Source organism: Triticum urartu, chromosome 5A (assembly GCF_056163025.1).
Source record: "Triticum urartu cultivar PI428250 chromosome 5A, HENAU_Tu73, whole genome shotgun sequence".
In the NCBI taxonomy this organism is placed as follows: Eukaryota; Viridiplantae; Streptophyta; class Magnoliopsida; order Poales; family Poaceae; genus Triticum; species Triticum urartu.
This window is the reverse complement of record NC_141877.1, coordinates 283450926-283462914: the sequence shown is the minus strand read 5'-3', so window position 1 is coordinate 283462914 and position 11989 is coordinate 283450926. Positions and strand designations below refer to the sequence as shown.

Below are 11989 nucleotides of genomic sequence, written 5' to 3'. Positions count from 1 at the left end.
TGCGGCGCCTGGGCGGCGCTGGTGGCCTCCGGCGGCACCGGATCGAAGGCGGAGGAGGACGCGGGACGTCGGATCGGGAGGCGCCGACTGCGCCCGTCCCTGGCGGCGCAAGCAGGGAAAAGAGAGAGAGTGGTCGAGCAAGAGGACAAGGGCAGTTGGCGGCGCTGCGGGAGGAACGAGAGGGAGAGATTGGATCGGGGAATCGGGCTAGGGTTAAGACAGAGTGCGGCTGGCTGGGCCTTGGCCTTGGGCCGAATGGGCCGGCCTAGCTACAGGGAAAAGGCCTGGCTGGGCTCCTCACTCCTTCCCTCTTCTCTTTAAAAAAAACTAGATAGCAAAATAAAAAGGAAAGAGCGGGTATCTAAGGGAGGTTTCTGACAAGGAGGTAAAAAGCTATGGGGTCCAGGATTTAAGTAATATTTGAATAAATTGCTTAGGGCTTTTTTTAGGGCAGAAAATTAAACCAAGTTTAAATTAACTTCAAACTTGATGCAATTTTGAACCCAACCAAAACAACGTCAAAAGAGATGAAATTTGGTAGAGAGGTTGAAGGCATGGTCGAGAATTTATAGGAAAATAATGAACATTAATAGAGAAGGGGAAAATGGCACTTGCAAAAAAAGGAAATAGAAGGAAAGGAGAAGGAGATGATGCATGGGACAAAGGCATGGGGAATTATTTTGCAAGTGTGTCAAGGTAATTCCACATTAATGAAATATTTAATATATCTCCCTACTATTGGGAGGATATGTTTTAAAGAGAATCACCATGTGAATTCCCTCGATTTAAATGGACCGAAGATCCATGCAATTTATTTAGTTGAGTTTTAAAACGGGTTGCATGATGACATGATGCAATGCACATGATGCAAAGATGAAAGCAACAGACGAAACAAATCACACAACGAAACCCGGAAACCCTGGAAAGCATCTGAAGCTCCGGTCTTGGGGCGTCACAGCCGGGGCGAGCGATTTTGACGCGAAAGAGCCGCGGGCCCGCCGAGTCAGCGACACGAGCCTCGTCGTCCTCAGAACGCCTCGGTTTCCAGCGGGGAATCAATGGCAAGGCTGCCGCCGGTCAGCCTTGCCATTGATTCCCCACGGGTGGCGCGTCACAGGCGACGCCTCCCCTCCCGCCACGCGTACACACTGGGCGGGGCTATAAAACCAGCGCACCCCCCTTGCCTCTGGCCACACCAGCCTACAGCCGCCGCCGAGCTCTGCCTCTCTCCCCGTGCGCAACCGCCTGCCGACGTTCCTCCCCTCCCCTCTCTCCCCAAGCCCATCCGACGGCCGAGCAATTCCCCGGCGACGCGGCGGCGGCCAACGGCTTCAGCCGCCGCTCGCTCCACGAGTGGGAGGCTTATCTCTTCTTCGAGGCGAACATCCCGGCCCCACCGGACATGCGCGCCGGGCCGACGGGGTGGAGGCTCAGCAACGGGGGCGTCCCCATTCCCCCGGTGCCCGACGTCGATGCGCGCCCCGCCATCTTCGCCGCTGAGGTCGACCGCGTGCGGGCGTCCCTAATGGAGGAGCAGCGCGCCCTCCCCCAGTACGCCGCCGACAACCACGCGTCGTGGGCGGCGTACTTGCAGCGTCGGCAGGCGCAGCGGCTGGCATCCACCAACGGGGCACCGATGTGGGGGGCATCAAGAACAGCAACGGACGCCGCGTATGATGGAGCGCCCCCGGTCGCACGCTCCACGAGGTGCTCTTGCACCTCAAGGGAGGCAATGACCCGCTGCTGGCATACCCTGCCGCGGTGGCCGCCCCGGTCCCCCGCCGGAGCGCCGGGCAACGGATGCCCAGGAGGTTTGGCTCCTCCTCGTCTTCCTCCTCTCACTCCTCCTCCCGCTCCTCTTCCCATTCCTCCGGCTCGCCCGCGGTGTTCGGCGTCAAGGCCGAGCCCGCAGCGGAGACGCCGCTCGGCCGGCGCACCCGCAGCGTCGGCATCGTCATCAATGAGGGCGTCGGGCGCGCCTCCTCCTCGCTACGTCAAACCAAAGACGGAGTCGGGGCTCGCCACCGTGAAGACGGAGCCGGGCGCGCCGTCGTGAAGACGGAGCCAGGGCTCGTCGGCGGCGTCAAGGAGGAGCTCGACAACGCGGCGACCTTGAAGTGGGCGCGCGACGACTGGTCACGGACGGAGCTGGAGCGCCAGCGCCTCGCCTACGAGCAGTTCAAAGCTCGGCGCCGTGGCCGGGACGAGGGAGGCGTCGTCGTCCTCGACGACAGCAACGATGACTTGCCGCCACCACCGGTCCGCCGGGGCGACACCGGGCAGGAGTCCAGCAGGGGCCGCCGCATCAAGGAGGAGAAGGCCGACGACGACGTCGGCGACGTCGCCGCGCTCAGCGACTTCTTCGCCCCTTAAAAATAGTTGTAGTTGTGGCCTTTTTTCAAATAACTTTGCTATGTAATGTCCAAATATATGTCCAGTTTGCTGAACTTTAGCCGAATATTTTGTCAAATTTGCCGAACTTTGCCAAATACCCTTAAAAAAGGCGTCTTGAGGCGGCCCTAGGGCCGGCGGCTGGAAACCCACTCGCTCCCACGCCGATTTTAGCGCCAGCTCGCCCCCAGGCGGCGATTTTACACGCCTCCTAGGGGGCCAACGGCTGGAGATGCTCTGAGGGAGACAATCTTGCAAATCATCCACACGGCGTCTTGGAAAATTTCTGTCATGGGTTGGTGAGCAAACCACTAGCATCGCCAAAGCACCTCAGAAGTCTTGTCCTGGTTGGTGAGCAAACCAGGTTGGGTCAAGATTCAGGTTTAGAGGATGGCATTTTTGCCCACTGCACTGGGCAGAGGGGCAGATTTGCAAAAGATTTCTATTTGTCTGGTTTCTCTAACACACATGAAGGAAGTTGAAGCTCTGGAAGCTATCAAAAAAAGTGGAGGTCTGGAAGAATCATGCACCACACTTGATGGAGAAGATACAACAGTAGCCCGTGTCCACAGGAGGAAAATAGTGTCGAGACCAGCAGCCTCAAACCAATGACACGGCATGCTGGTAAATTTGTGTGCCAACGCTAGAAGTTCCCGTCACCATATGACATGAAGTAAGACAAGATCTTCACATACGTAACCTGGTTTTTTACATGCACATGAATTATAGTACTATGAACTTACAGACCACACTCGACATGCGTGAATGCTTTCCAACGTGATTCCTCTAGGAAACCAATGGGATGGGGCTGCTAAAGCTCCCAAGGGCCACATGTCCGACCATAGAACATAACTGCATCAGACGGCCCAGTTTTAATGCATTTCGGAACACATGTGCCATATTTTGTTTTGCTTACAACAGAAATTGCAGTGCAAAAGGCTTCATAGGCAGGAACTCGAAACGAGCCGCCACAGAACAATCATCAATAGCTGTCTTCATCTGTCTCGGGCCTCCGGAGGTAATAGCGCAAACAATTAACCAGCACCTGTAAAACGGAATTATAAGAGTTCAATATTGCTGAGATGAGCAAGAAGGTTACTAAATGTGCTAATCTTGGCGTGGGTATATACCTGAGATAACGAGCTGTTAAGTTTTGCCCCTCTGTAACTCACATGAAACTTGTCCTTGGCAACCAAGCCCTGAATAAGACAACCGGCATGAACTAAGGAAGGGCCTTCATAGCTGAGTGACTACCATAACAAAGAGACAGAAACTGGCATACCTCAGTATCAATCTCAGCTGATTCCACATCAACATTTACGTCAGTAATGATCTTGATTACTTCCAAGAGTAAGCCTGGTCGATCAGCTGTCTCTATGTAAAGCATGCTGCACATGTTCAACTAAAACTGGTGAGGAAGTAGATGATGTACATTAAACCAAGAAAAATGAGAAACAGATCGTTCAGGTTCTATAAGATGTGATTCTTGGCAAATGGATAAACACATTTGTTTTCTAACATATGAAGTTGTGTCAAACACAATCAACTACTCCCTCCGTTCCAAAACACTTATTTTGGAACGGAGGGAGTATTACACAAGGTGCAGTACCCAAGAACCAACAAGTTCCGTCAGCATGGCGAGTTGCCCAAACACAACCAAATCCAGCAGTCCGATATATTACCTAGCCTGTCCTTTCTATACCAAATCATCCCATTTTTCATTTTAAAGGTGTCCTATGAGAGATGTACGATAATGCCTGAACCCGACTAGCCTAGACATGTTTATAATGCAAGGATGCCTCCAACACAAGAACAAAATTTTGCAGCTTGGCCCAAACTTGGGAGGCACATACATACCTTACTACTAGTCAAATGCACCTGCTTATTATGTCAGGTGATTCTTTTTACGGGAAATTATGTCGGTGATTTAAAATTTCAAATGCTCAACAAGATAAGTATGCCTCAAGCAAATGTAGTCACTGCCCACGTAAAACCCTCCATTATGATACTAGGTAGCGATCACGTGAAAATCAGTTTTGGCAGCAGTAGCAGACAATAGCTAGAGATTTAGTTTGTCAAATGTGTACAAATAGTGCTTTGGTACATATACAAGATACAACCACACGGCAAACCATGGTGCAACATATGTGTGATGTCACCATATGACAACTATTACGTACTAGTGAATTTAGTTCGCCAATGTGCAGGAATAGCGCACCACACACAAAACCATGCATGTGCATGCCACAGAGCTAACATATATGGGGTAATATGCATGACAACTAATTAGTCACCGTACATGCTGACATCATGCTACACAAGCGGCATACAATAATTAGAAGCTATCATGATCAAACCTTCTTTTCGGTCCATCATCTTGCACAATTACATGTGTTGCAACATCAACATCAACCTGCCATAGAGAACATAAATTAATTAATTGCTCAAGATATAGGGAAAAAATAAAATTAAAAGCATAACACTTGGATGTCTGTTTTAAAATACCCAGTGTGTAAACACTGAGGGAAACCCATCCCTAAAACGAAAATATGCCTAACAAAAGCATGGACCAGCATCAGTGCTGAATTAGCAGGATGAGAACATCCACTGAACTCACCTTCTTCTCAGGGGCTTTGATTCCAAAAAATTCACCCATAGCTAGCTTCTCGCTTGATTCCTATACACATATTGCCTATTATTCTGATATTTCGATTAAGCAAAATGAGAACTAATCTAAAGCTACCAAACACCAAAATATAAAACACAACTGAAGAACTTGAATTCTGAAACATACGGGATGATACTGCAGAAGGTTGTTAATGATGGTCAGCCGTATTGTTTCCAACATGTCAGGGTCCTCAACCTTACGCCCTCTGGACAGAGACAGATGGTATAAACAGATAAATAATATTAGAACATGACCAAATCACCACAACTGTCTTAGTATGATAATCACAGGTGCAATTTCTAAGGAATATTTTGAAATTTTAGTGTGTCAAGACATCCTTCCATAAAGTCAGTAAAAAAGAAGAGAGAAACAGTACTTGAATGCATGTGCAATCTGTTGAATGGTAATTACAGAAAATAGACCACAAGGCAGCTAAACTAAAATATCAGTAATAATATGTGGACATTGCACAGTTGCACAAAGTGTAGCATCCAAAAGTGATGAATCAAGCATACAAATACCCTCCTTTACTTCTCGAAGTGCAAACAAACAACTAAACGCTGTATAAGAAATTGCAGCAAACAGAAAGTTGCATGCACCCACAATCGCATGATGTGGAACTTTGTTTGTGTGACAGATGAATCAGTTGCCACACTTCCTTTCGTCACATCAAGGCCCAGGTCCTTGAGTGCCTTCATCTGCAAACAGTGAACAGCACGACGCAATAATTTATAGATACAGAAAATCTGTAACTTATAAATCATTAAAGCATATCTAAGCAAGGCCAGACCAATAAAACGCCATCCCCGGCACAATAAAATGCATACCGTATCAAGTAGTGCCCCCAAACGATCTCCAAAACTCAGCTGCACAATGGTTGCATCACGGTCTGAGTCTTGGTCTATCAGTACAACTGGCTGTGGAACTGCGTCGTCAGCTGTCTGTGATATAGATTTGTTTTTCAAAAATGCACGTTTGAAATCATCAGTTGAGTATGTGTTCAAATAATAGAATGTCAGCATGTAAGAAGAACAAAAATGCCGAGAATAAAAAAAGCACTTTCCAAAGAAAAAACTAATCATTTGAGTATATCAAATTGTTGGCATCTCTATCCATACAATGAATTGTTGAAATATGTAGCAACTCTTGATATAAGCAGAACTACTTTGACACCTGATGTCTAGGACCATATTGCTTCACATCGGCCCTCAGAAGAATAAATTGTACAGTGAGACATAATAGGTAGACTGAGATTTTCTAAAACTGAAAGTGGTCTGAGTTGTCCATAAATATTTCATTGCTCAGGAATATGAGTCTACACATTTTATGCGAATTTGCAAGGCTGAAGAATATACTGCAGTGCCACAGTCCATATGATCCACAAAGTTGTGGTAATTTGAGAGATGTAGTCATGCAAATATACCATTGAGGAAGCTCCCAACACGTTAGCTGAGTTGATAGATTGGCAACAAATCCTAGAAGGATGGCAAAATTTTAAAAATATTAGCACATGGAAACAATGTAGGACAGAACACTGATATACTGCAGAGGACATTGGCAGCACAGCCAATACAGACGAATAATTAAAGCATGAGAAACTCAGAATGGTATCATGATTTATCTAAAAACAAGGCAGGCAGAAAACTTGTGCCACTACCCTTTACAGGTTTCCTGGTTATAAGCACAAAATTTTACTCAAAATATAGTTATCATATGTAGGTTCACATATGAACACAGTTAGAATTCATGTGTTTTCAATGGTGCACTAGTCCTGTCAGGACCTGGTGGATTCGATTCTTAACGAGGCAGCTCCTTGGAGTCTGGAGACTGGCAGGAGCGAAAGAAGTCAGGAACCTTGCGCTGCAGCTGCACTCCCGATCTGTAGATGCACCACGTCCTTGTTTGGCACTTCTTCCAGCATAAATTGAACGGAACACAACTGGGCTTTGCACATCGTATCTTAAAATGAAGACATAGCCTTTTGAGAGAAAACAGACAGAGCAATCTGAAATCTGTTGTGCAGGAAAATTGGTCCTCACTTTTCATTTATCCGTTTACATCTTACAAGAAAGAAACCGAAGTGCATTTTTTACTTTGTGCTGATCCGAGTTGGATGAAAAGCTGCAATTCTATTCTATGCATACAATTTCCTTCTTAATTGCGTCCATTATACTGCTCCTAACAAAATGGTTACTACAACTTCAAATTTGACATGTCATATTTCCACATCCATGCACCGAATTCAGTGCAAACGAATGCAAATATGCAACAGGCTTACAGGCCTCAACATTTGAACAGGAATATTTGGAACTATTCTTCGTCAAACATAACAATAGAGAGCACATCACAATCATATCCAATCTAAGTCTCAAAGTTATAGGATAATCATGGATTTATGGCCTCTGAGATAGAATGCATACTCATCTAGGAAGGCCGTGAACAACCGAGCAACACATCCTGAAGTCAACGGTAGCATCTATTCCTCCCATAGGATTTCCCCGAGCTGAGCTAAGCTAATCTACCGAACAGATGACTAGTTCGCAGAACCGAAACGCTAAACGACACATCATGGTTCACCTTTCAACAATATACGTCCCATTATTCAACCCAGTGAGATAAGTGGAACCGCAGCGACGAAACGGGATCAATCGACTGATCCCGTTCCAAGCCCCAAACTGGCGAAAGGCAGCACTGGCTCCGCTCTCATTCAGATAAAGCGCCACCCCGATCGTCCTAGACTCGAACCAATCCAACAACGGCTAGCGAGGCGCGCCGAGGCACAGCACACGGTAGGAGGAACAGGGATCGCATCACAGGACCGGGTTCAGAATCGGGAGAAACCGAGCGCGCGGAGGACGGCTCAGATCGCTCACCTCGGGAGAGATCGGGGGGCGGCGAAGCGGAGGGGACGCAGCGGCACGCGAGGGGCCGCGGCGGCGGGGCGAACGAGGTGGCGGTGGGAGGTGGCGAGCGCCATGGCCTCTGTCACTCGGAACGCAAGGAGTGGCGCAGTCGCGGTGTGCTGCCTGCGGTTTGGTGTTGGTAGGCAGTCGGGGTGGGAGGGGGAGAGGGAGAAAAAGGGAGGGAGGGCCGTCGTGGTGGCCAGCCGCGTAGATGGTGAGTGGGACGTGAGATTTCTTTTCGTGCGCCCACTTGGGCGACGGGAGGGACACACCCTTGTTTTCTTGTGCGGGAAACGTCCCACTTCCAGTACGTCATCTAGGCTAGCTAGCCCCCTCGCACTTGTCCCGTCGCGTGCTCCGGGGTCGCGCGCCGGTGGGTGCTGACGACCTTGGCGGCACATCAACGGCTGCACTCGCAACGCCGCACCGGCCGTGCTCCTTTCTGACACACCACACGGATGACGACACCTGTACCAGCAAGCTAAAACTCATACAGTAGAACAGTTTTGTTTTTGTGTTGAGGTAGTAAAAAGCTTTTTTTAGATGAGGTAGTAGTAAAAAGTTGCTGTGCCAGCGAAAGAAGAGCTTCATGTCAATTGGTACGATTATTCTCTGATAACAGAAATAACCTCTTTTTTTTTAAAGTAGCCGTAATGCCAAATGAGCCTTCGCTTCGGTGTTGCAACTTGCAAGTAGCGGCAAACATGGATTGCGTGTGCAACTAGCTTGCCTCCTGGTTTTATATCTAATCGAGGGCCGTATTAGGGGCGGATCATGTAGGCGAAATGATACTTTTTCTCTTGAGCAATCACAGAGGACGGATTGAGCTGGGTGATGATTCTGGACTCTGGAGATAACAATAATTGGCAAGCTGATGGTTCTTTTTTGGAGGGAAACTGGCATGCTGCTGTAGGTACTAGTATATGATATTTATATTTTCTTTGGATTTCTCTACGAATCTAACGTCAGTTTTTTTATCATAGCAATTTATTTATTTTGAAATCAAGAGCTTTATTGATTACTTAACAGAATTACATTCCTTCATTACACAAGCCATAAGGAAGGATGAAATATAGTTTATCCAAAAACATCTTCTCCTAGAGGAACTACAATGTTTAGTACAAAGATGCGCTAGTTCATTTGCTTCTCTTGTCGTGAAGGCCAAACGAAGTTCCTCGAAGTTTTCGCAAAGCTTTTGAATATTGCTGACAGTGGCAGCTATCTCCGATCGGTCTACACAGAAGAATTGCACTGTTTAACAACCTACTGGGCATCTGATTCAATTATAACCCTTTGATACCCTAGATCAGAAGCTAGTTGTATGCCATCTCTAATGGCATATGCTTTCGTTGATCTTGCATTAAGACCCACTTCATACTAAATGGCTTGTGCTCTAATCAAAGTCCCTTCATGGGTCCGAACACACACCAAGACCTGTACCCCCTTCATCAGTATCTTCATAAAAGGCAGTGTTCACATTAATTTTAATGAAGCTCTCCTCTGGGGTTTCCACTTATGTTGCTCCTTGATCGGTTTTGCAGCTTGTTAGTTTCATATACCCGAGAGATATGCTACTATTGTAGGAACGAAGTATGTCTACCAGAGGGGAGGGGTGAATGGGAGTTTTAAAAATTTCTTCGAAAAACTTCAGAACCCAGCAGTGGAATGAATGAAAAACAAACTATAATGAACTAACACAGAGTACCGAAAGGAAACTAGAGCATGCATCGATGTAAATCATACGAATGAAAATGCATTAAATGTAAACATGAGTGACAGAGATAACCAAAGATGCTCGATGGCGATAAGGAATTTGTTCGACCAGTTCGTCCTTCTACACAAGGACTATGTCTGGTTGGAGGGGCTGTGACTTAACACGGAAGATAAACTCTCTTCACCCTATTCTCCTCGATAATCGATTCATCAACCGATACCGATTACTCGTGGTAGATACTTGAAGGCGATCTCCGAACCTTTACAGACTTCTTCTTCGAGAACCACAATCACTCTTGGTCTCTAAAGAAATTGACATCTAACCATCTAGAGAGTTTGCAGCTCTCAAGAGTAATAGGCGGAGCGTACTAAACTTAGATTCCAGTGATGTTGAACCACTATCTAATTCTTCGACTCTAGGGTTTTTCTCTTGGTGGATTTTAAACTCAAATCGCTCAGAGAGTGGGTTGCTCAACAATCTTCTCAGAAATCAAACGGAGCAGCCACCGGGCAAAGCCGACGCGGGGTGGCTATTTATAGTCGTAGCCTTCCCAGATGGGAAATGACCATTTTGGACACGAGGTCCAACCAATGGCCAACCGACACGTTTACAACGATCGGATTTTGGAGCAACGGTAACATTACTTGAGGAACAAGTAATGCTAACTCCTTGGTCCGAGTCAAATCTCTCGCCGCGAAGAAGATCACAGTCTCTTGCTGGCAAGTATTTGCTCGGAGCACAAAGAGATTTCTCTCACAACTTTCATAGGATTTGGGTTTAGCATCAGAGAACCAAAGCTTCAAACGCTACACCTCACTTAATAGTATGGTGGTCCTATGACTCAATGAAAGAAGAAGAAGAATGAAACAAATGATACGTCTTCACTTCATCTTCATTCTTCCTCGAACGCAGTCATATGCTTCTAACAGACATCGAACCAGTTGCTTGATCTTCAACAATTTTTAGGGGTCACTCTTGTTAGCTTCATCTTCGGTGATAACCTTCGCTGCCACGCAGAAGGATTATCTTCGTCGTTTGCATCAAACTCCTCGATACTTTAGGGACCTGTTACTCTATGTGCACTAGCAAACACATAAGTCCTATATTGTTTATGTCAACAAACTCCAAAACATAATGGTCCTATCATTGCACCAACAATCTCCCCCTTTTTGGACGGTTGTTGACAAAACAGATAATCATCGAAGTGAAGATAGATTAGTGAAATGTAAATCGAACAAGAGTGAACTTGCGTTACTTGACTCGATGATGAAATATACTTCCCCTAGATATATGCAGGGTTAATTGATGTATAATGAAATTCCTTGCAATTCATTTAAGTATAAGGAGGATTTTTCAATCATGCGAGGTAAATGATTCGCACTGATGATATGTAATCCAATGAGAATATAGTGAAATCATTTATGGCTTCTAACAATAATTCCACCTACAAAATAGATGCTTCGAGAGAAAATAGTGCAGCAGGTGGGGTTATTAATATTACAGCCCATATCAGAAGATTTACATCAGAGCGCATGAAGTAAGTGGCATAAATAGTCTTTGAAGCATACAGCACAAGAGTCTCATAAACCAATTCAAATAAACACGGGGACCAAAATCAATAGAGCAAAACTATCGAAACTCTCGATGTAATTACCCCCCTTTTTGTCAACTAGTGTTAAAAAGGTGACGAATAACATGAGTGCGAAAAGAAGTGAACTTGATTCACTCTGAGGCATCGCCCGAAGAACTGCCCGAAGACGTTTCTGATTCGGAGGTGGCTGGAACATCTTCATCGTCAGTAGCTGCAGCAGATCCTTCAAGACTGGCTTGGGGCTGAGAAGATGAAGGCACGGTGGGATCAGCCTGTTGAGTCTTGCGAGATAGAATATTTCCTTCAGCAGGTTTCTCAGTGCGCGGGGTTGCTTCTGATTCGTCAAGCAATTTGCGCAGCTGAATCCGAAGTAAATTGGTTGTTGGTTCATGAGCTGGCAAAGGCGGAGTGATCTGATCTTGAAAATCTTCAGCTGAAAACCCTTGATCAATATACTCATAGAGTTCTTTGAGGTGAGAGTTGCTCAATTGCTTCTTGGAAAAGAACTTCCGAAGCAATTTCCATAAACGCTTCTTGTTTTTTGCCGTGATCATGTGCACAACTTTTGTTCGGTTGTTGATTGCATTTAGTTCGGCAGCCAGATGCTCTTTATCTTGGCAATCCTCAGCCATATGCTTCAGCAGTAGCTGTTGAGTGCGCAAGCTCACTTCAAGATGTGAAGTAGGCTGAGTGTTTGGTTGACGATCACGCTGAGGTAGCCT

At 46.4% G+C, this 11989-nt stretch overlaps 1 protein-coding gene across 1 annotated transcript; it reads right to left on the bottom strand.

The window, feature by feature from the left end:
* Positions 1–3055: 3055 nt before the first annotated feature.
* Positions 3056–8149, bottom strand: ACR12 (ACT domain-containing protein). Its single transcript, XM_048673152.2, has 10 exons — positions 7933–8149; positions 6483–6534; positions 5887–6000; positions 5663–5757; positions 5186–5264; positions 5009–5068; positions 4749–4804; positions 3674–3779; positions 3522–3590; positions 3056–3436 (listed from the first exon to the last, which is right to left on the bottom strand). The coding sequence occupies exons 1-10, from the start codon at positions 8034–8036 to the stop codon at positions 3374–3376; spliced, it is 798 nt and encodes a 265-aa protein (XP_048529109.1). The 5' UTR covers positions 8037–8149; the 3' UTR covers positions 3056–3373.
* Positions 8150–11989: the final 3840 nt, after the last annotated feature.